At 44.9% G+C, this 25,189-nt stretch overlaps 1 protein-coding gene across 4 annotated transcripts in view; it reads left to right on the top strand.

The window, feature by feature from the left end:
• LOC137420598 (very-long-chain (3R)-3-hydroxyacyl-CoA dehydratase) overlaps positions 1-25,189 on the top strand; it is a 69,467-nt gene that overhangs the window by 4,840 nt on the left and 39,438 nt on the right. The window contains exons 2-5 of one of the 4 annotated variants that reach the window (XM_068105791.2): positions 10,071-10,101; positions 10,231-10,249; positions 12,713-12,823; positions 17,911-18,038. In XM_068105791.2, coding sequence (XP_067961892.1) covers positions 10,096-10,101; positions 10,231-10,249; positions 12,713-12,823; positions 17,911-18,038 — 264 coding nt within the window. In that variant the 5' untranslated portion in view covers positions 10,071-10,095. Of the gene's footprint in view, positions 1-10,064; positions 10,102-10,230; positions 10,250-10,677; positions 12,824-17,910; positions 18,039-25,189 lie in introns of those variants that run through there. The other 3 variants (XM_068105792.2, XM_068105790.2, XM_068105794.2) reach the window with 3 other exon arrangements.

The raw sequence follows: 25,189 nt of genomic DNA, 5'->3' as shown, positions 1-25,189 counted from the left end.
ACCCGGGTCCGTCCTCCGGATCCTCGGGCCCCATCCACAACTACCGGCTCCCAGAGCCCACCTGCGGCCTCACCTGGCCGACATCCTCACAGTGGTGGAGTGCCCAACCAACTACACACACTAACAGGCTACACGCCCAGCCATTTCCACAACACTAATGCACCCATCCACAATACCATTCTGCAACCCGCACCACAGATGCCAATATCCAACCACAATTTACCTGTACCCTCTACCTAACACTTACACTACCCGCCCCGGGTATCCGTGATGGGGGTCCACTCTTCCCCCATCCACACCTTCGCACCATGCACACCACTCCGTACCACTTACTCCAACTCTCTCCACACACCTGTACTTGCACACCTGTGCTCTCACTCTTGGTGCCGCCTGCACCCTTCTCTCCCCAAGCGCATTCGCGCTGATCCACAACACTTACTACTCATACACTGCTCCACACACCTGTCCAGTTTGCACACCTGTGCAATCACACCTGTTCAATCCTCACACACACGGCATCATCTCATCTAACTACTCCCCTCTGAAACTTGCGCTTCCCAGTCGTCCCTTTAAACTATTGCGCTCCCTCGTCATTATCATCCATACTAATCTACCTGCGTCCCCACTACAGGTATCAGTCACTAACTAAACTTAACGTCACCTAATGTCATCTTCTAGGGCCCTATCAATATCCTAACCCACCCGGGCTAGTTTTCACTGCCATACACCCCATAAGCTATTGCGCATTTGCCCCACATGGGAAGGGTGGCAGGGATGCCCCCCTTACCCACCGGGCCCATCGCTCACTACCAATTTTGCACATCAAATTTCAACAAATCAAAAATTTGGCCAATTACTGCCCATCATCTGCCAATCATTACTGCCACTCCTTTGCCAATCATCAAATTTTGTTTTTCTCTAATTTTGGGGCCAAAACACTATCCTCATCACACAGTCTACTCACTAATGCCTCTCGGTGCGCCAATTCCTGTCCAAAGCCCGGCTTCGTAAAGCCAAGCCATGAATGCGGGTTGTTTGGTGCCAGCGGCTGGATACGTCCCGCATTCGGTGCAGGGAAGGAGGTTTACCCGGGCCGAGATCCCACGCACCTTCTCGGCACGGAGCCATCCCATGGCTCGATCTCGACCTGCCGGAATGCCTCAACAAAAAGTGGTCGCCATGACGACCCTTCCTATCCAGCCGCCCGCTCCGCCTAGTGGAGCACGGACGCGGCCGTTCAAAGCGAGGCCCAGCACGCACCGAGGGCCCGATTCGGCTAAAAGTCGCTCTAACCTCTAACCCGTTTACCGTCGATGCTTTACCTGGACGCTTACACCCCGCAGCCCGTTCCTTGCTCACACATCCAGCCGTTTCCATGCTCCTCGTACCTTTCCTTACACACCCAGGTACACCCATTCCACTCACAGCCTTGGTCACACACCTGACCACCGAACACTTTGGCACACATTCGTTGGTCGCACACCTCACCAACACACCTCTTCGCGCCCCCTCCTCTGTCACCTCCTCTGTGACAATCACAGGTGTGCTCTCATTCGCACACCCAACCACGTGCCTCACCACCAACTCCAGCGTGCATTCCCACTCACGCTCTACCATTCCAGGTGTGCATCCTTCCATCCCAGGTGTACATCCTCGCTCACCTGTCACAACCAACTCACTCTCCTTGTCACTCTCACTACTCTCACCTCCATTCTTGACAGCGCACTCACCCTTACTCTTGACAGCGCACTCTTTCCTCATGCACCTGTCCGTCACACACCTTTCTCGCGCACACTCTCCCGTTACACCCTCTGTAACACTCACCACACCGCGCTTCCATGTGCTCCCTCGCACACGCGCTACGACCGACTCACTCTCGCCAGCACCCTCACTCCTTGGCACGCACTTTTTCCTCACACACCCCAGAGTCGGACTTTCTCGCACACCTCCTCTTTCGCACACCAGACCTGTCGCACACTTCACCAACGGCCTCTCACGAACACCCGGGTCCATCTCGACCCCCAAGCTTCTTAAATCCCCTGGCGCATCATACGCACGGCCATATTGGTCACCACTTACACCGGGTCCTCTTCCTCTTCGCTTCTCCTCCATCACCTGCGAATCCCTCATCCGGTTAATGAGCACATCATCACGATCCAAACACAGATTTTGGACCAATTCTTTTATCTCCTCTTTTATCTCTTTCTTATCCCCTCTCCGTCGCTTCTTAATTTCGCTCACCCCTTCTTCCACTTCTTCTAATTTCTGCTTCACCTCTTTGATTTCCCGGTACGTCTCCTCAAGCTCATCCTCTAAGGCTACCTTGACCGTTTCCATGTGCGTCCTCACCTGCCGGTCCTTCGTCTCCATCACCTCTATCACCTCGTCCAACCTCGTTGTCAGTCCCTCACGTACCATCTGACATTCCCTCTTCGTCGCTATCAAGTCATCTTTTAGTTCTTTCTGTGTCGCTTTTAAACCTCCTAATACCGCAGTGTTCCTTTGAACCTGCTCCGTTAGTCCTTTTTGTCCCTCCGTCAGCTGTTCCACCTCCTGCGTCAGGTCCTCTATGCCCCCTTGTAACTTTACAGTCCCCTTTCTCACCTCCTTCTCCATGTGCTCCTTACAGTGCCTCACCTCCTCGCGCACTCCTCCGACCTCCTCACTCACACCTCTTCTGATCTCCTCTCCCATCACTTGCATCTCCTGCCCAGATGCCACCCTCATCTGCTCCATTTCCTCCCTGTGAGCATCCAGTTTGGTTTCTACCCCCATTCTGACCCCCTCTATCTGCTGCCCCATTTGTTTAACTTCCCTTTCCGCTTGGTCCCTCATGTCCCTCAATTTGCCTTCCATACTGTTTTCTAACCCCTCTAACCCCTTTTGCATCCCTTCCATTTGATTCTCTTGAGCGGCCATTCTGTTTTCTACCCCCATTAACCCCTCCTGTATTTCCCCTAATCTATTGTCTAATCCCTCTATTCTACTCCCTAACCCCCCGATCTGGGCCCCCATGTCCTCCCTCAATTTCTCGCTATTGGACCCCATTTCGCCCCCCATGACCCCCATTTTGCCCTCCAATCGCTCACCCTGAGCTTCTATACTGTTCCCCATTACCCCCATTTGGTTTCCCATCACCCCTAATTGCTCACTCTGCATTTTGAGGGACGCCTGCATTTGCGCCATAAATTGCTCCATGAGGGCCTGCATTTGGGCCATCCCTCCCACTTGTGCAGCGGGTGCGGCCGCCGTAGCTATGTGCGAGGCGCCATTTTGCGAACCTGCCGCCCTCACTGCTTCGCTCTCCTCCTGTCCCTCATGTCCCTCAATTTGGTCCTGGATCGACCCTGCCTCACTCTCCTCTACCGGAACCCAGCTGTCTTGATCCGCCATAGCGCGACTTTCAAAATTCGGGGGTTTTTTTTCCGTAAAACAAAATCAAATTTCGAGCGCATGAAACGCGCTCCGGATCGAATTCTACTTCCCAACACCAATTGTTACCCTAATGGTACAATTGGTGTTCCAAAATTTGGGCCTAACAAATTTAGTCCCAGGTCCGAATTCCACTCCTCGACACCAATTGTTACGGACACGACTTTGATGTTATGGTGGGCCGAGCGGAATGGCCGCCGTGTTCGCACAAGTTACCCGATTATACTCGAACCTTGGCCGAGTCGCGCTACGCTAAATCAATTGAGGAAAGGACACAACGGCTGGGTTTAAAATGACACGACACCAGGGGTACAGTTCTCAAGACCTCCGGAGGAGGTTATAATAGTTCGGAACGTTTAGATTACAGGGATGAGAGAGACAGCATTGAAAGATAGGCACTTAATTACGGTCTTATAGTAGCCCCGACAGACGACAGATAAACAGGACAAAACTGACTCACACGGGGATTGATGGCAAGGAAAGGCAGGTAGTCGATGGCTCAAGGTGCACTCTTGGCTCAGGGACAGGATACAGTACGGTCCAGTAGATGCAGGGAGGTGTCACAGCGCTCGGAGGTGGCGTCTGGTTCTCCTTCGTGGCTGAGGCGCATCTCACGTCACGTCCGGTAAGTCGCTGCGTATATCCGGCGGGGAGTGACACGCCCTCGGCTCGTTAGCTCCGCCCCAGATGGAATCGGCCCGTTGCTTCTTATTGGGTGCGGGGGTTACCGGGCTCCGCCCTTGACGAGGGGCCGACAGGCAGCCCCTTCGTGGTAACCCCGTCGGCGCACATGGGTAATGGCGGCTAACCGAGCCGGAGTGAGGACGCACACTCCCCGCACCGCAGCCGCGCCGCCCCCGCTGTGGTTGTAGTTGTTGTTGTTGTTATTGTTATTGTTTCATGAGGAAGATGGGAGGAGGTATGGGGAGGTCCTAAACTCACTACTGGTGCCATACAATCACATTCTGGTGCAACGAAGAGTCAGAATTAATGGAAACGAGTCCTTAACTGACATAGACTAAGAATAACTAGCAAGAGGTCCGAAAGTTGTCTACGTGAGATGCGGTGGACCTGGGCACGACATTTAATGGGGGAAGAAGGGGAAGGTCGGTTCTACAGAGTGTTATTTACAGGCAATGGGACTAGGGAATGGGGGATTGGGGATAGTTGGGGGGTATTGGGGAAATAGGGGAATATTTACAAGCGGATATGGATGGAGGCCAAATCCCATATCCGCAACAATATGTATGTGTATATATATGTATGTGTATATATATGTATGTGTATATATATGTATGTGTATATATATGTATGTGTATATATATATGTGTATATATATATGTGTATATATTGTTATAGATCGCGGTTAGATGTTATAGACCGAGCGGTGGTGTAAGACCGCGACCTAACAAAACTCACCCGATTCACCCAGACTTTGGCCGTATCGCACCCCAGCTGCTCAATGAGGGAAAAGACGAAAACGACGCAATGCAAAGAGGAAAACGAAGGCAAAGAAAGGTTTGGAAATACGACTGAATTTATTGACTATTTACACACAAGCAAAAAGAAAGCAGTCACGTTTATTTACAAGCACATAAGACGCAGGTGACACAGGGAAAATACTAGCTTATACAGACTTAATTAACCCAGGACAGAACAAACAAAAGACACTGACTCACGCGGGGAATTGCAGGAGGTGGATGGCTGGAGGTGAACGCTTGGTGGAGCCAACGCGGAGCTTGGTGGAGCTGAACGCTTGGTGGAGCCAACGCGGAGCTTGGGGGATTGGTGTGACGGGTTCTCTCTCCTTCCTTAGTCCCACCCAGTCCAACAACTTCCTCTCTTGCTTCAGGACTCTTTCTCTCTCTTTCTTGGTCCCTCACTCTTTACCACCGACTCCTCACCGCAACCAACGCAACCACTTGACCACCACCTCTACTGACTGACTCTTCACCACTCTGCACTTGACGACCGACTCCCAACCAACTCAAAGTCCAACTCCAGGCCTTTCTGTCTTCTGCTCTCCTCTGTAAAAACGCATCTCTCTCTTGGACACGCCCTTGCCTTGGGTTATATAGGCCCCCGCCCCTCAACCTTTGCGACCCTCCCCGATCGCTCTTCCTCCGCCCTCTCTAGCCGAACCCCTGGCTCATGGTTGGTCGAGTGGGGCTGGTTCACTCCTCCCCTCTCTGACGAGGTGGGGAAACGCCTTCCTTCCCCCAACCCTGCCTCGTGGTCAATGGCGGATGAAGGGAAAAAACCGACCAAAATGCGGAAGGCGCTTCAAATTGCAATTGACGGAAAGGGGGGAATGGAAGGGAATCTATCTCTTTCACTGGTGCAATGGAGTATTTCTATTAATGGAAGACACAGCCTTACGCTAAAACACAGAATAAGAGATAACTATCAACAGGTATATTCTATTACTTGGCTGACGTGTATGCTTGTGGACTATGGGACGCCCTTTTGGTCTTTACACAGCTCCGGAGGCAGGAGGCACAGAATAAACAATAATCACAACAATACAGCACACAATCAAAAAAATATATACAGTCCTCATATCCACAACAATATATATGTGTATATATATATGTGTATATATATATATGTGTATATATATATGTGTATATATATATATGTGTATATATATATGTGTATATATATGTATGTGTATATATATGTATGTGTATATATATATGTATGTGTATATATATGTATGTGTATATATATATGTGTATATATATGTATGTGTATATATATGTATGTGTGTATGTATATATATATATATATATATATATATATATATATATATATATACAGTGGTGTCGTGATGTGGGGCGGAGGGAGCGACTGCACCAGGCGTGAAGTGGATGGGGCGCCAAATGACACCCTCAAAAAACCGTTATCATGCTCTATTTGTTTGTATTGTATATAAATTATAACACAACGAACTTGCGAGATCATGAGAAGCAACTTTCAGAATCACGTTTTACAGTTTTAACTCCGTGCTACGTGTCAATGTGTCAGGTCGATGTTTACAAACTGCTTACATCCGGATTCACTTTTTTCCTAATTCCTATTTCTATCGCACAGTAAATAAATCCATGTTCCAGTGTTAGTAATTATCGGGCTGCCTGCTGCGTCGATCTCTTGTCTTGTATAATGAGGTTTAATGTGCACTCTAACATGGAGATCGCCCAATGGCCCAGGGGATGGAGGGGTGTAACTGTTGGATGTTTGTTATGTAATTATGTCGATCAAATCTGGATACCTCACGGTGTTGTGTCCCAATCAGTGACGGCCAGGATCACGTGTCAAGTGAGTTCTTTAACTTCCTTGTCTTCCTCTGCTGCTCTGTCTCATCAGCTCTAGTCTCTAGGCCATAGAAATACCATACCATGCTGCATATAAATACCACATATAAGACCTATTAAACTGCTCTACGCACTTTAACATGGCACGTGTTTAGAAACACAGGAATTCTTCCGGATTCTTTGTAGTTAATAAGCCTAGTAATCTCAGGAGATCATATCTTAATCTATTCTCATTTTGAAAAGCTACCAGGGCTCTGCTGCTGAACCCGTTGGGGAAGCTGAGAGCTCTTTCATATGGCCCCTCAGTAGGAATTTCCGACTATGTCAGTACCTGCAGGGGGCGATATTTTTGACCTTCGCCCCGAGCGCCACAAACCATCACTCCGCCACTGTATATCATCACTACGACAATCAAGCCACCACCCATATATACATACATACAAGGATGGCTGTCCGTTCCCTGTTATGCTGATTGGCTGAGCGAGGCTAGGTGCACTGTGATTGGCTCCTGGCAAGATTATCGTATAAGCTGAACATTTGAAAGGAGGAGGGATTGGAATGGGTGGAGTTGGGTTAATGAGGGGAGAAAATATCATGGTTTTGGATTGGAGATTATCTGAGATGGTGGTGAACAGCTGTCTTGAAGACCTGGCGGGAAGAGTGAGATTGAACAGGATGTGGAAGTTGGTTCCACAGACGAGAAAAAAGAGGAACAAATGAGTGGAGGCTGATAAAAATTAATGAGTGAAATAAAAGCTGATATTCGAAATTTGATTCAATATTTTTGCATTGAGAACTAATGGCCTAAATAATTATGTCGAAATCTCGAGTGAAATCGGAAAATAATTCGGATTTTAAAAACCCGATATATAATAAAATAATACGCTGTACGGTCCATGAAGTAAAACTGCTCCAAACCGGCAAACAGAAGTTATATTCACAATCGCCATGAGTTCCCTATAACTTCTCTCTTCAGTGTGTAAAAGACCAACAGCAACTATTGAAAGCATCATCAAATGTCAAAAGGTTGCAGCCATCAGCGTCACAGGAGTTCTGAAGCACACAGTTTGTGTAGGCCTCAAGCCTTCTGGTGTGTAGGATAATTCCTTTTTGGCGCAGTGGAATTGGAATCAATCCAAGCTATATAAATACGATGTTTTATATATGCACATAATAAGCAATAGCAATGTTTTGGCTTCATTACAGAAACCTTGTTGTTATTTTTTCGAGGCATTGGGAAATCAAGCCAGCGTTCTGTGCCTATGCACCGCCAGTGCCGTATGCACCGCCCATCTTTATCCTGATGAAGCAGCACTTGCACGGATGGAAGGAAGGAAGAAATCCCACCAAACGTTTTGACCCGTTCATGTTTAGAATCCCATTTCAACCCGTTCCTGATTCCCATTCCCTTGTTGCAAATAATTCATCGGATGTAGGTAGAACTTTGTGTGGAGAGGGGATTGGAGGAAGGTGAGGGGATTTGGGGGAGGGAGGAAGAGGGACAAAGGGGGGAGAGGGGAGAAGGTAAGACGGGCAGAGGGAGAGAGGGGGGAGAGATGGGAGAGAGATAGATAGACCGACAGTCACGTGAAAAAGTAAGTACACCCCATGTAAAGTTTTGACTTTTTCAACATATTTCAACATACAGCTATTTGATCTTCATTTCAACAATATTGATAGATAAAGGTGATATAATATAACAAATATCATGAAACATTTACATTTTGTAGTCCATTGTATAATTTAAATAAACATAAATGCAAATTTCGCATGTGGAAAAAGTAAGTACACCCCTACATTTATCACTACTTCAAATACCTAAAATTAGAATCAGGTGCACCAGCTCAGGTGCAAATGATTAGAACATCGTTAGAGAGGATCTTGGAGGAACCTGTCTTATTTAAACCTCAGACATTCAGTTTGGTTTGCTCTTTGTTGTTGAAGTGTGTGGCGTCACCATGCCTAGATCAAAAGAGCTCTCTGAGGCCTTCAGAAAGAAGGTTATAGATGCCTACGAGTCTGGGAAGGGATTTAAAAAGATCTCCAAACAATTTGAAATCAATCATTCGACTGTCCGGAAGATCATCTACAAGGGGAGAAGATTCCAAACAACTGCCAACTTGTTCAGGCCGGGCCACCCCAGCAAGTTCAGCCTGAGAGCAGACCGCAAGATGCTGAAAGAAGTCTCTAAGAACCCCAGAATGTCATCACAGGACCGACAGGTAGCTCTTGCCACTGTTGATGTCAAAGTGAGTCTACCATTAGAAAGAGGCTGCACAAACTTGATCTACATGGGAGGTGTGCCAGGAGGAAACCTTTGCTGTCCAGAAAGAACATCAGGGCAAGACTAAATTTTGCCAATGAACACCTAGGCAAAGACCAGCACTTCTGGAACAATGTGCTCTGGACAGATGAGTCAAAGGTAGAGCTATTTGGCCACAGTACCAGAAGACATGTTTGGCGAAAACCAAAGACAGCATTTGACCACAAGAACCTGATACCAACTGTAAAGCATGCTGGTGGAAACATTACGGTTTGGGGCAGCTTTGCTGCATCAGGTCCTGGGCAGCTCACCATCATAGAATCCGCTATGAATTCTTCATTGTACCAGAGGGTGCTTGAGGATAATGTGAGGCCATCTGTCGGAAAGTTGAAGCTCAACCGAAGGTGAACCTTGCAACATGACAATGACCCTAAACATACCAGTAAATCCACCAAGGAATGGCTGAAAAGAAAGAAATGGAGGGTTCTGGAATGGCCAAGTCAAAGCCCGGATCCAAATCCCATCGAGAAGTTGTGGGGGGATTTGAAACGAGCTGTGCATGCAAGAAACCCCTCAAACCTCGCGCAGCTGAAAGAATTCTGCATGGAGGAGTGGGCCAAAATTTCTCCCAGTCAATGTCAGAGACTGGTAGACAGTTATAAGAAACGCCTACTTGAGGTTGGTTCTGCCAAAGGGGGCAATACGACCTATTAGAGCCAAGGATGTACTTACATTTTCCACATGCGAAATTTGCATTTATGTTTATTTAAATTATACAATGGACTACAAAATGTAAATGTTTCATGATATTTGTTGTATTATATCACCTTTATCTATCAATATTGTTGAAATGAAGATCAAATCGCAGTTTTTTGAAATATGTTGAAAAAGTCAAAACTTTACATGGGGTGTACTTACTTTGTCACGTGACTGTATGCTAGATTTTCCCATCACTTTGGATGGGTACTCTTCTTAGTTACTTTATAAAGAACATGTTCAAACTGTTAATCATTCAAATCTCTACATAATCAATGGTTGTTGTGTTTTGGATGGAGTGACAGACATTGAACGAATCCAGCTGCAAACATGAAGGTAAGCCGATTGAATCCCATAATTGATACCATTTAAAAATCTAAATGTACAGGTTCCTCCAAGTTCTTCTTCTTTGCTACAATGACGATTGCTCTCTCTAACAAAAAGCTAATGGTTGATACTTTGCAGGTGTTTCAGACCATGAATCGTAAGTGACTACCTGTCCTGTGATTGCCCTACACGGATTTTAATTTTGGATAACAAGTTGATTACGCACATGTTTATTGATTTGCATTTTGGTTTCCATGTTGGTTTATTGATAGACCTACCCAAATAGATGGGTGGAGATGACACCTGCCCAAATAGATGGGTAGAGATGAGACCTGCCCAAATAGATGGGTGGAGATGAGACCTGTCAAAATAGATGGGTAAAGATGACACCTGCCCAAATAGATGGGTGGAGATGAGACCTTCCCAAATAGATGGGTGGAGATGAGACCTTCCCAAATAGATGGGTGGAGATGACACCTGCCCAAATAGATGGGTGGAGATGACACCTGCCCAAATAGATGTGTAGGGATGAGACCTGCCCAAATAGATGGGTGGAGATGACACCTGCCCAAATAGATGGGTGGAGATGACACCTGCCCAAATAGATGGGTGGAGATGACACCTGCCCAAATAGATGGGTAGAGATGAGACCTGCCCAAATAGATGGGTGGAGATGAGACCTGCCCAAATAGATGGGTGGAGATGACACCTGCCCAAAATAGATGGGTGGAGATGACACCTGCCCAAATAGATGGGTAGAGATGAGACCTGCCCAAATAGATGGGTAGAGATGAGACCTGCCCAAATAGATGGGTGGAGATTAGACCTGCCCAAATAGATGGGGAGAGATGACACCTGCCCAAATAGATGGGTAGAGATGAGACCTGCCCAAATGGATGGGTGGAGATGAGACCTGCCCAAATAGATGGGTAGAGATGACACCTGCCCAAATAGATGGGTGGAGATTATACCTGCCCTAATAGATGGGTAGAGATGAGACCTGTCCAAATGGATGGGTGGAGATGAGACCTGCCCAAATGGATGGGTGGAGATTAGACCTGCCCAAATAGATGGGTGGAGATGGCACCTGCCCAAATGGATGGGTGGAGATGAGACCTGTCCAAATGGATGGGTGGAGATGAGACCTGCCCAAATGGATGGGTGGAGATTAGACCTGCCCAAATAGATGGGTGGAGATTAGACCTGCCCTAATAGATGGGTAGAGATGAGACCTGCCCAAATAGATGGGTGGAGATTAGACCTGCCCAAATAGATGGGTGGAGATTAGACCTGCCCTAATAGATGGGTGGAGATTAGACCTGCCCTAATAGATGGGTAGAGATGAGACCTGCCCAAATAGATGGGTGGAGATTAGACCTGCCCTAATAGATGGGTAGAGATGAGACCTGCCCAAATGGATGGGTGGAGATTAGACCTGCCCAAATAGATGGGTGGAGATGGCACCTGCCCAAATAGATGGGTGGAGATTAGACCTGCCCTAATAGATGGGTAGAGATGAGACCTGCCCAAATGGATGGGTGGAGATTAGACCTGCCCAAATGGATGGGTGGAGATGAGACCTGCCCAAATACATGGGTGCAGATGGCACCTGCCCAAATAGATGGCCATTTACTGGAGTTTTCAGATATTCAGTGATTGGATATTTGCTGTCTATCCCCTTGTGCCCCTTGTGCCCCCCTCGCACATTCCCCTTTCCTCTCTAACACCTGTCTTCTCTTCTATTCCTACAGTTAATCTTCATTTGTTTCACTTCCTCCTTTCTGCACACAATATGTGTACATTGTATACAAACCACCTACCGCCCTCCCACACCCTGGGAATTTCCTATATTAGTCGAGACTCGAAGAGAATTGCTGCATTTTTTTCTTTATTTTTACAAAGACCTCAGATCCATGGAGTTTGTACACATATCAGATGGTGTAGGGTACACAGTAGTATACATCAGTGTGCTTTTGCATGAATTACAAATACATTAGGAGACAATAGATAGGTCCGATAGGATAGCTTAGAGCCTTAGATGGATGCGCACACTTTTGAGTTGTCTCGCCAAGGGTTAAATTTAAAACTATGCAAAACTGCCACCCTGGTGTTTCACCTAAAAGCTGCAATATGTGCGCAGTCCAATGGAAGGACCTTAAGCCGGAAGACTCGCCTGCAAGCACTAGTTGTTGGTGGACATTAAAGATCTCACGGTGTCTTTTGTGAAGAGTAGGTGAGTTATCACCAGTACCCTGAACAAATTACTAATTCCTGCCCAAATCACCTTCAGTACAACGTCAGGCCTGGCCAGTCTGTTCATGAAGGGTTAGGGCCAAAAACGTTACCTGTACACCCTACAAGAGGATGGGAATAATTAGGGCACAGTAGTAGTAGTAGTAGTAGTAGTAGTAGTAGTAGTAGTAGTAGTAGTAGTAGTACTACTACTACTCAATATGCACAAACTCATTTAGAATTTGAACCCGTTTTCCTTGCACCATTAGCCTGGGGTTCAGATAGGAACACTCACAAGCCAACTTGATTATAAAGGTGAGATTGATTTATAAAGGTGAGATGCTTTGTGGTTTCTGTCCAAGTGGTGTTCTTTGTGTGTTTGAAACAGTTCTCGAGACGACATGCTCCGGTTACCTGTTCTTGTACAGCCTGACTTTGTTTCTGACCTTCTCCTGGGTCTTTATCAACATGACTGTTAGATTCATCTCATTTGGAGAAGGTGAGGATAAACTGCAGAGTGGGATGAGTGTTTTGATTCTTCTTTATGATGCACTCATATATTGTTCTTATTTGGATGGAAAGTTGCTAAATGTAAACATCTTTTGGCAGATAAGTGAATCACATTGATCAGTCCAAGTTACTTGCAGTGTGGGTATAAATATGGTGCAGCTTGTATTTACCATCCCCATGGCCTTTCATCATGCAAACATAATAAATTGATGACTACAATGTAACCCACACTATTACACTATGTTATTTTATATTATACGAGCTGAAAGCACCCGGCGTTGCCCGGGTTCTTTTTGAACGAATTTACTACTATAATTCAGCTTTTACTCGTGGCCGTAGAAGATTGGCTACTATAATTCAGCTCAGCTTTTAATTGCGAAATGGGCCCAGCCTGGCCGAGGCAGCCTCGACCGGCCTCGCCACCTAGCCTATAACCTTCCCGGGGTCCGTCCCGACATTTTTGGTTCTTTTTGAATGAATTTACTACTATAATTCAGCTTTTACTCACGGCCGTAGAAGATTGACTACTATAATTCAGGTCAGCTTTTAATTGCGAAATGGGCCCAGCCTGGCCGAGGCGGCCTCGACCGGCCTCGCCACCTATCCTATAACCTTCCCGGGGTCCGTCCCGACATTTTTGGTTCTTTTTGAATGAATTTACTACTATAATTCAGCTTTTACTCGTGGCCGTAGAAGATTGGCTACTATAATTCAGGTCAGCTTTTAATTGCGAAATGGGCCCAGCCTGGCCGAGGCGGCCTCGACCGGCCTCGCCACCTAGCCTATAACCTTCCCGGGGTCCGTCCCGACATTTTTGGTTCTTTTTGAATGAATTTACTACTATAATTCAGCTTTTACTCACAGCCGTAGAAGATTGACTACTATAATTCAGCTCAGCTTTTAATTGCGAAATGGGCCCAGTCCAGCCGAGGCCGCCTCGACCGGCCTCGCCACCTAGCCTATAACCTTCCCGGGGCCCGTCCTGACATTTTTTGTTTCAGAGGTTTCCTCCTATCTTTCACCATTCAGGAGATTAGCGTGTGCAGACAAACAAACAAACAAAAAAACAAACAAACAAATGAAAAATCGGTCAGAGACCGAGGACTTGCTGGGATGTTCTTTTTTTATCGGCCATGTTGGACAAATATGGCGGCCGAACCATGTGACCAATGACGTCATCATTATTTGTTTTCTAAACTAATTTATTCCTAAATTATGCTCAAGAAATTTCATCTCAATCGGGTGAAGTTTTGTATTTGTCAAATTATGACATCATAATGGAGGCACCTATGACCTCATCATTAATATATTTTATTCCCCATGGAGAGTTCTTTACAATGAGCCATGTCTCAATTTTTTCTATTCAGCACTTTCGGAGATATAGAGGTGAAAATTTTTGGTTTTTCCAAGATGGCGGCCGAACCACGTGACGGATGACGTCATCATTCTTTCTTTTTTCTCCACCAGTTTATGCCGACATGGCGCTCAAGAAATTGCATCTTGATTGGATGAAGTTTTGTACTTGTCAAATTATCGAATTATGACATCATAATGGAGGCCAAGGGCCGAGAGAGTTAAAAATTGGGCACAGTCTATTCCAGGGCAAGACAAATATGTGTGTAAAGTTTGGCGATTCTACGTGCAGCGGTGTAGACGTAGTGCTGCGAACAAACAGACAGACAGACAGACAAACAGATGAAAAATCGGTCAGAGACCGAGGACTTGCCGGAATGTACTTTTTTATCGGCCATTTAGGACAAATATGGCGGCCGAACCACGTGACCGATGACGACATCATTAACATATTTTATTCCCCATGGAGAGTTCTTTACAATGAGCCATGTCTCAATTTTTTCTATTCAGCCCTTTTGGAGATATGGAGGTGCAAAGTTTTTCGGTTTTTCCAAGATGGCGGCCGAACCACGTGACCGATGACGTCATCATTCGGTTTTTCCAAGATGGCGGCCGAACCACGTGACCGATGACGTCATCAATTGGGCACAGTCTATTCCTGGGCAAGACCAATATGTGTGCAAAGTTTGGCGATTCTATGTGCAATGGTGTAGACGTAGTGCTGCAAACAGACAGACAGACATACAAACAGATGAAAAATCGGTCAGAGACCGAGGACTTGCCGGAATGTACTTTTTTATCGGCCATTTTGGACAAATATGGCGGTCGAAACACGTGAACGATGACGTCATCAATAACATATTTTATTCCCCATGGAGAGTTCTTTACAATGAGCCATGCCTCAATTTTTTCTATTCAGCACTTTCGGAGATAGAGGTGCTAACTTTTTCGGATTTTCCAAGATGGCGGCCGAAACACGTGAACGATGACGTCATCATTAACATATTTTATTCCCCATGGAGAGTTCTTTCCAATGAGCCATGTCTCAATTTTTTCTATTCAGCACTTTTGGAGATATGGTGGTGCAACGTTTTGCCGTTTTTCCAAAATGGCGGCCGAAGCACGTGCCTGATGACGTCATCATTAACAAATTTTATTCCCCATGGAGAGTTCTTTCCAATGAGCCATGTCTCAATTTTTTCTATTCAGCACTTCCGGAGATATCGAGGTGCAAAGTTTTTCCAAGATGGCGGCCGAACCACGTGACCGATGACGTCATCATTAACATATTTTATTCCCCATGGAGAGTACTTTACAATGAGCCATGTCTCAATTTTTTCTGTTCAGCACTTTCGGAGATATGGAGGTGAAATTTTTTTCCGTTTTTCCAAGATGGCGGCCGCACCACGTGACCGATGACGTCAACATTAACATGTTTTATTCCCCATGGAGAGTTCTTTACAATGAGCCATGTCTCAACTTTTTCTGTTCAGTACTTTTGGAGATATAGTGGAGCAAAGTTTTGCCGTTTTTCCAAGATGGCGGCCGACCACGTGACATATGACGTCATCATTAACATATTTTATTCCCCATGGAGAGTTCTTTACAATGAGCCATGTCTCAATTTTTTCAATTCAGCACTTTTGGAGATGTTGAGGTGCAAAGTTTTCGGTTTTTCCAAGATGGCGGCCGAACCACGTGACCGATGACGTCATCATTAACATATTTTATTCCAGATTCATCTCATTTTTTTTCCGGCAAGTAACAAACAAACAAACGAACAGATCAACATACTTGCCGGAATCTTTTCCGGCAAGTAACAAACAAAGACAGACAGACGGAATCTTTTCCGGCAAGTAACAAACAGACAAACAGACAGACAGACAGACAAACAAACGAACAGATCAACATACTTGCCGGAATCTTTTCCGGCAAGTAACAAACCAAGCGATCAACATACTTGCTGGAATCTTTTCCGGCAAGTAACAATCAAACAAACAAACAAACAAAAACTTTCTTTTATATATACTAGGGCATGCCCGTACTATATATATATCTAAAATTATATCCCCCCCCCTCTATTTACATGAAATGGTTTGGTCCAAAGCGAACGGCTTGCGAGTACGGTGACAATCCCCCCCCTCTATTTACATGAAATGGTTTGGTCCAAAGCGAACGGCTTGCGAGTACGGTGACAATCCCCCCCCTCTATTTACATGAAATGGTTTGGTCCAAAGCGAACGGCTTGCGAGTACGGTGACAATCCCCCCCCTCTATTTACATGAAATGGTTTGGTCCAAAGCGAACGGCTTGCGAGTACGGTGACAATCCCCCCCTCTATTTACATGAAATGGTTTGGTTCATTCGCAACGACCACAGAACCCCCCCCCCCCCCCCCCTCTATTTACATGAAATGGTTTGGTCCATTCGCAACGCCAAAGCGAACGGCGAACGGCTAAATCGCCATAGCTCGGTAACTACTTGTCCGATTAATTTCAAACCTTGAAAAGGCACATCCTCGGGTCCCCAGCAATATACCTGGCAAGTTTCAAGTATATCGGACCCGTGGTTGTCGAGAAACAGCGGTCACAGACAAACACACAGACATACACACATACACACACACACACACACACACACACAGAGATTACTGGAATGATAGATAGATAGATGAAATCCTCATATGTATTTTCTGCTTAAAAAAACAAAACCTTTGCTGAGAAGGAATTTGAATGATTAGCAACGGTACCCGCCCTATGGGCGGGGCTTCAATTGGGAGGCCCAAATGAAAAGGCAAAATATGAGGAATTGAAGGCTTTTATTTTATTTTAAACGATTTATATAAACATCTGTTAAATCATATCACACCAAATCATCAAAATCTAAACAGTATTTGTATAATTTCAATAAAAGCCACATCACTGTTCATATCGGTAAATATTATTCCATCGTGTTTGGGAAAATTGGAAAAATTGGAAAATTGAAAAAACAATATAGCTTATTTTACTCTAGGGGGTCCCAGAGTTACCCTCCCAAAATTTCGTTGCGATCGGTTCAGCCATTTTTGCGATACCTGGGAACAGACAGACAAACAGACAGACAGACAGACAGAGACAGAGAGACATTTGGTGAATTATAGTAAGATAAGTTTTCTTTGGGACAGGAGATTGTTTGCGATGGACAAATTGAAATGAAAAACTATTCATTTGAAACTAGTTCTGTCTGTTTTTATCATTGCATCATTGATTTATCTATCATTTGAGATAATCCCTGGTGTTGGGCTAGCGGCTAGGGTGCCGGCTTAGGATCCTAGGATCCTGGGTTCGAATCCCGGTCGATCGCTGAATTAACGCCAGGGGGGTTGACTCAGCCTGTCATCCTTCCGAGGTCGGCAAATTGAGTACCAGTTCACTGGTAATTCCCTGCTTGTTGTAAAAGGCGACAAAAAGGGTTGGCGGCAGGAAGGGCATCCGGCCGTAAAACATTGCTTCAAAAAGGGGTCCGAAAAACAACAACCACGGTCCCCGAAAAAGGCCAACCCCCGCTTGCGGGGAAAAAATGGCCTCTGAAGGTGGTTTTTTTTTGTTTTTTTTAATTGATTATAATGAATCCAAAAATTGTGAATGCACTTCATTTCATGGAATGATGAAACTTTTCCCTCTCTCTTTATTAATTTATAACATCTTCCCCTTTCCTCTCCCACCGCTTCATCCACTCTACTAGACTCGATGACCGATACATTTTATGCCATTGGGAGCATCATGGGGTTGTCCCAAGGCCTGGCCATCTTTGAGATAATACATTCCTGCGTCGGTCTCATCCAAACTCCCGTGCTGGTGGTGATTTTAAAGGTAAACGTGTTAACTCTTGATGCATGGGTTTCATCCCCATGAGTTGCAGGTAATCATAAACGTAGGTGTAAATCTTCCGGTGAATGCAATGCATCGCTCGAGCAGTGGCAACTTTCTTTGGTGATCTAAGGCTCGTAGAATAGTCTTTTTTTTTTTGTCTTTTTTTTCTTTTTTGTATACTGAATCGAGGCTCGTGAAAGAGCTAACATTTATTTCACAAACAAATCAACCAGACAAACAAAATATACAAAAAGAGGGAGCGGAAGACAAGATGGGGAGAGAAGGGGAAGCACACAACCACAACATTTGAGAGCAGGGAGAAGTGTGGGAGGGAGAGGGCTTGGGGGCAGGAGGCGTGGGAAGGGGAGGGGCGGGGGGACATTTAGCACACATGGGATGGATATTAGGAGACGATGCAATGTATGGGGTTAAAAACTGGGATCACAGCATCATGGGTTGAATGTTGAGAGGGTAAAGCCAAACATAATCTGCGTTGTCAAACGATATTTGTAAAGGAAGATGTTATGGAGAATTATGTACCGATTTAAACTTTTCACCAGTTTTGGTTCCGACCATGAGGTAGGCCAATGTAAGGCGATAACAGGTGCATTTAATAGTTTGTACAATTTGTGATGTCGGGAAAGAGGCAGTGAGTAGTTAGCTTGAGGGTTCTGGAGTCAAGAGTGTAAAATACCTGAGATTTGGATTGTAAAACAGAAGAGTAATCCAATGAGTGAGAAAACTTTCATTTGAGAAATGGATAATTCTATGGATCAGCATCTTCTGCATACGAAACATACTAATGTCTCACGCAATGGCGTAGTGATGGGGGGGGGGGGGGGCGGAGGGGGCGACCGCACCAGGCGCGCAGTGGATGGGGCGCCAAATGACACCCTCAAAAAACCGTTTTAATGCTCCATTTGTTTGTATTGTATATAAATTATAATACAACGAACTCGTGAGATCATGAGAAGCAACTTTCAGAACCACGTTTTACAGTTTTAACTCCGTGCTACGTGTCAATGTGTCAGGTCGATGTTTACAAACTGCTTACATCCGGATTCACTTTTTCCCTAATTCCTATTTCTATCGCCTCGCACAGATGTCCGTGAAGTTAGCACCCTTTAGCCGATTCAAAGTTAGGGTTGTACCATTACAAAAATGGGGGGTGTTTTGGATTTCTGTGCACAAAAGGTAGATGCGTAAATCGGGTAAATTATGGACAATGATAATCCGATAATGGTTCGAATCCTGTGAACCGTAAAGGCTTGAGAAACATAATGTAAGACGCAAATAGGGCAATGGTTCGAATCTAGTAATGGTTTGAACAGGGCAAAGGTTTGAATCCGGTAACGGTCTGTATTGGGTGAAGGTTTGTATTGGGTGAAGGTTTGTATTGGGTGAAGGTTTGAATGGGGTAAAGGTTTGTATTGGGTGAAGGTTTGTATTGGGTGAAGGTTTGTATTGGGTGAAGGTTTGTATTGGGTGAAGGTTTGTATTGGGTGAAGGTTTGTATTGGGTGAAGGTTTGTATTGGGTGAAGGTTTGTATTGGGTGAAGGTTTGTATTGGGTGAAGGTTTGTATTGGGTGAAGGTTTGAATGGGGTAAAGGTTTGTATTGGGTGAAGGTTTGTATTGGGTGAAGGTTTGAATCGGGTGAAGGTTTGTATTGGGTGAAGGTTTGAATCGGGTGAAGGTTTGTATTGGGTGAAGGTTTGTATTGGGTGAAGGTTTGTATTGGGTGAAGGTTTGTATTGGGTGAAGGTTTGAATCGGGTGAAGGTTTGTATTGGGTGAAGGTTTGTATTGGGTGAAGGTTTGTATTGGGTGAAGGTTTGAATCCGGTAACGGTTTGTATTGGGTGAAGGTTTGAATGGGGTAAAGGTTTGTATTGGGTGAAGGTTTGTATTGGGTGAAGGTTTGAATCCGGTAACGGTTTGTATTGGGTGAAGGTTTGTATTGGGTGAAGGTTTGTATTGGGTGAAGGTTTGAATCCGGTAACGGTTTGTATTGGGTGAAGGTTTGTATTGGGTGAAGGTTTGAATCGGGTGAAGGTTTGAATCGGGTGAAGGTTTGAATCGGGTGAAGGTTTGTATTGGGTGAAGGTTTGAATACGGTAACGGTTTGTATTGGGTGAAGGTTTGAATCCGGTAACGGTTTGTATTGGGTGAAGGTTTGAATACGGTAACGGTTTGTATTGGGTGAAGGTTTGAATACGGTAACGGTTTGAATCGGGTGAAGGTTTGAATACGGTAACGGTTTGTATTGGGTGAAGGTTTGAATACGGTAACGGTTTGTATTGGGTGAAGGTTTGAATACGGTAACGGTTTGAATCGGGTGAAGGTTTGAATACGGTAACGGTTTGTATTGGGTGAAGGTTTGAATCCGGTAACGGTTTGTATTGGGTGAAGGTTTGAATACGGTAACGGTTTGTATTGGGTGAAGGTTTGAATCCGGTAACGGTTTGTATTGGGTGAAGGTTTGAATACGGTAACGGTTTGTATTGGGTGAAGGTTTGAATACGGTAACGGTTTGAATCGGGTGAAGGTTTGAATACGGTAACGGTTTGTATTGGGTGAAGGTTTGAATACGGTAACGGTTTGTATTGGGTGAAGGTTTGAATACGGTAACGGTTTGAATTGGGTGAAGGTTTGAATACGGTAACGGTTTGTATTGGGTGAAGGTTTGAATCCGGTAACGGTTTGTATTGGGTGAAGGTTTGAATACGGTAACGGTTTGTATTGGGTGAAGGTTTGAATACGGTAACGGTTTGAATCGGGTGAAGGTTTGAATACGGTAACGGTTTGTATTGGGTGAAGGTTTGAATCGGGTGAAGGTTTGTATTGGGTGAAGGTTTGAATACGGTAACGGTTTGTATTGGGTGAAGGTTTGAATCGGGTGAAGGTTTGAATCCGGTAACGGTTTGTATTGGGTGAAGGTTTGAATGGGGTAAAGGTTTGAATCCGGTAACGGTTTGTATTGGGTGAAGGTTTGTATTGGGTGAAGGTTTGTATTGGGTGAAGGTTTGAATGGGGTAAAGGTTTGAATCCGGTAACGGTTTGTATTGGGTGAAGGTTTGAATCCGGTAACGGTTTGTATTGGGTGAAGGTTCGAATCCGGTAACGGTCTGTATTGGGTGAAGGTTTGAATCGGGTGAAGGTTTGAATCCGGTAACGGTTTGTATTGGGTGAAGGTTTGAATGGGGTAAAGGTTTGAATCCGGTAACGGTTTGTATTGGGTGAAGGTTTGAATCCGGTAACGGTTTGTATTGGGTGAAGGTTTGAATCGGGTGAAGGTTTGAATCCGGTAACGGTTTGTATTGGGTGAAGGTTTGAATGGGGTAAAGGTTTGAATCCGGTAACGGTTTGTATTGGGTGAAGGTTTGAATCCGGTAACGGTTTGTATTGGGTGAAGGTTTGAATCGGGTAAAGGTTTGAATCCGGTAACGGTTTGTATTGGGTGAAGGTTTGTATTGGGTGAAGGTTTGAATGGGGTAAAGGTTTGAATCCGGTAACGGTTTGTATTGGGTGAAGGTTTGTATTGGGTGAAGGTTTGTATTGGGTGAAGGTTTGAATGGGGTAAAGGTTTGAATCCGGTAACGGTTTGTATTGGGTGAAGGTTTGTATTGGGTGAAGGTTTGTATTGGGTGAAGGTTTGTATTGGGTGAAGGTTTGAATGGGGTAAAGGTTTGTATTGGGTGAAGGTTTGTATTGGGTGAAGGTTTGAATCGGGTGAAGGTTTGTATTGGGTGAAGGTTTGTATTGGGTGAAGGTTTGTATTGGGTGAAGGTTTGAATCCGGTAACGGTTTGTATTGGGTGAAGGTTTGAATGGGGTAAAGGTTTGTATTGGGTGAAGGTTTGTATTGGGTGAAGGTTTGAATCCGGTAACGGTTTGTATTGGGTGAAGGTTTGTATTGGGTGAAGGTTTGTATTGGGTGAAGGTTTGTATTGGGTGAAGGTTTGAATCGGGTGAAGGTTTGAATCGGGTGAAGGTTTGAATCGGGTGAAGGTTTGTATTGGGTGAAGGTTTGAATACGGTAACGGTTTGTATTGGGTGAAGGTTTGAATCCGGTAACGGTTTGTATTGGGTGAAGGTTTGAATACGGTAACGGTTTGTATTGGGTGAAGGTTTGAATACGGTAACGGTTTGAATCGGGTGAAGGTTTGAATACGGTAACGGTTTGTATTGGGTGAAGGTTTGAATACGGTAACGGTTTGTATTGGGTGAAGGTTTGAATACGGTAACGGTTTGAATCGGGTGAAGGTTTGAATACGGTAACGGTTTGTATTGGGTGAAGGTTTGAATCCGGTAACGGTTTGTATTGGGTGAAGGTTTGAATACGGTAACGGTTTGTATTGGGTGAAGGTTTGAATCCGGTAACGGTTTGTATTGGGTGAAGGTTTGTATTGGGTGAAGGTTTGTATTGGGTGAAGGTTTGAATCCGGTAACGGTTTGTATTGGGTGAAGGTTTGTATTGGGTGAAGGTTTGTATTGGGTGAAGGTTTGTATTGGGTGAAGGTTTGTATTGGGTGAAGGTTTGTATTGGGTGAAGGTTTGTATTGGGTGAAGGTTTGTATTGGGTGAAGGTTTGTATTGGGTGAAGGTTTGTATTGGGTGAAGGTTTGTATTGGGTGAAGGTTTGTATTGGGTGAAGGTTTGTATTGGGTGAAGGTTTGAATGGGGTAAAGGTTTGTATTGGGTGAAGGTTTGTATTGGGTGAAGGTTTGAATCGGGTGAAGGTTTGTATTGGGTGAAGGTTTGTATTGGGTGAAGGTTTGTATTGGGTGAAGGTTTGAATCCGGTAACGGTTTGTATTGGGTGAAGGTTTGAATGGGGTAAAGGTTTGTATTGGGTGAAGGTTTGAATCCGGTAACGGTTTGTATTGGGTGAAGGTTTGTATTGGGTGAAGGTTTGTATTGGGTGAAGGTTTGTATTGGGTGAAGGTTTGAATCGGGTGAAGGTTTGAATCGGGTGAAGGTTTGAATCGGGTGAAGGTTTGTATTGGGTGAAGGTTTGAATACGGTAACGGTTTGTATTGGGTGAAGGTTTGAATCCGGTAACGGTTTGTATTGGGTGAAGGTTTGAATACGGTAACGGTTTGTATTGGGTGAAGGTTTGAATACGGTAACGGTTTGAATCGGGTGAAGGTTTGAATACGGTAACGGTTTGTATTGGGTGAAGGTTTGAATACGGTAACGGTTTGTATTGGGTGAAGGTTTGAATACGGTAACGGTTTGAATCGGGTGAAGGTTTGAATACGGTAACGGTTTGTATTGGGTGAAGGTTTGAATCCGGTAACGGTTTGTATTGGGTGAAGGTTTGAATACGGTAACGGTTTGTATTGGGTGAAGGTTTGAATCCGGTAACGGTTTGTATTGGGTGAAGGTTTGAATACGGTAACGGTTTGTATTGGGTGAAGGTTTGAATACGGTAACGGTTTGAATCGGGTGAAGGTTTGAATACGGTAACGGTTTGTATTGGGTGAAGGTTTGAATACGGTAACGGTTTGTATTGGGTGAAGGTTTGAATACGGTAACGGTTTGAATTGGGTGAAGGTTTGAATACGGTAACGGTTTGTATTGGGTGAAGGTTTGAATCCGGTAACGGTTTGTATTGGGTGAAGGTTTGAATACGGTAACGGTTTGTATTGGGTGAAGGTTTGAATACGGTAACGGTTTGTATTGGGTGAAGGTTTGAATCGGGTGAAGGTTTGTATTGGGTGAAGGTTTGAATACGGTAACGGTTTGTATTGGGTGAAGGTTTGAATCCGGTAACGGTTTGTATTGGGTGAAGGTTTGAATACGGTAACGGTTTGTATTGGGTGAAGGTTTGAATCCGGTAACGGTTTGTATTGGGTGAAGGTTTGAATACGGTAACGGTTTGTATTGGGTGAAGGTTTGAATACGGTAACGGTTTGTATTGGGTGAAGGTTTGAATCCGGTAACGGTTTGTATTGGGTGAAGGTTTGAATCCGGTAACGGTTTGTATTGGGTGAAGGTTTGAATGGGGTAAAGGTTTGTATTGGGTGAAGGTTTGTATTGGGTGAAGGTTTGAATCCGGTAACGGTTTGTATTGGGTGAAGGTTTGTATTGGGTGAAGGTTTGTATTGGGTGAAGGTTTGTATTGGGTGAAGGTTTGAATCGGGTGAAGGTTTGAATCGGGTGAAGGTTTGAATCGGGTGAAGGTTTGAATCGGGTGAAGGTTTGTATTGGGTGAAGGTTTGAATACGGTAACGGTTTGTATTGGGTGAAGGTTTGAATCGGGTGAAGGTTTGTATTGGGTGAAGGTTTGTATTGGGTGAAGGTTTGAATACGGTAACGGTTTGTATTGGGTGAAGGTTTGAATCCGGTAACGGTTTGTATTGGGTGAAGGTTTGAATCCGGTAACGGTTTGTATTGGGTGAAGGTTTGAATCCGGTAACGGTTTGTATTGGGTGAAGGTTTGAATACGGTAACGGTTTGTATTGGGTGAAGGTTTGAATACGGTAACGGTTTGTATTGGGTGAAGGTTTGAATCCGGTAACGGTTTGTATTGGGTGAAGGTTTGAATCCGGTAACGGTTTGTATTGGGTGAAGGTTTGAATGGGGTAAAGGTTTGAATCCGGTAACGGTTTGTATTGGGTGAAGGTTTGTATTGGGTGAAGGTTTGTATTGGGTGAAGGTTTGAATACGGTAAAGGTTTGTATTGGGTGAAGGTTTGTATTGGGTGAAGGTTTGTATTGGGTGAAGGTTTGTATTGGGTGAAGGTTTGAATCGGGTGAAGGTTTGAATCGGGTGAAGGTTTGAATACGGTAAAGGTTTGTATTGGGTGAAGGTTTGAATCCGGTAACGGTTTGTATTGGGTGAAGGTTTGTATTGGGTGAAGGTTTGAATCCGGTAACGGTTTGTATTGGGTGAAGGTTTGAATCCGGTAACGGTTTGTATTGGGTGAAGGTTTGTATTGGGTGAAGGTTTGAATCCGGTAACGGTTTGTATTGGGTGAAGGTTTGTATTGGGTGAAGGTTTGTATTGGGTGAAGGTTTGTATTGGGTGAAGGTTTGAATCGGGTGAAGGTTTGAATCGGGTGAAGGTTTGAATCGGGTGAAGGTTTGAATCGGGTGAAGGTTTGTATTGGGTGAAGGTTTGAATACGGTAACGGTTTGTATTGGGTGAA

The sequence above is a fragment of the Myxine glutinosa genome, chromosome 2 (genome assembly GCF_964187855.1).
Source record: "Myxine glutinosa chromosome 2, kmMyxGlut1.1, whole genome shotgun sequence".
Taxonomy (NCBI): Eukaryota; Metazoa; Chordata; class Myxini; order Myxiniformes; family Myxinidae; genus Myxine; species Myxine glutinosa.
This window is presented reverse-complemented; position numbering and strand designations above follow the sequence as displayed.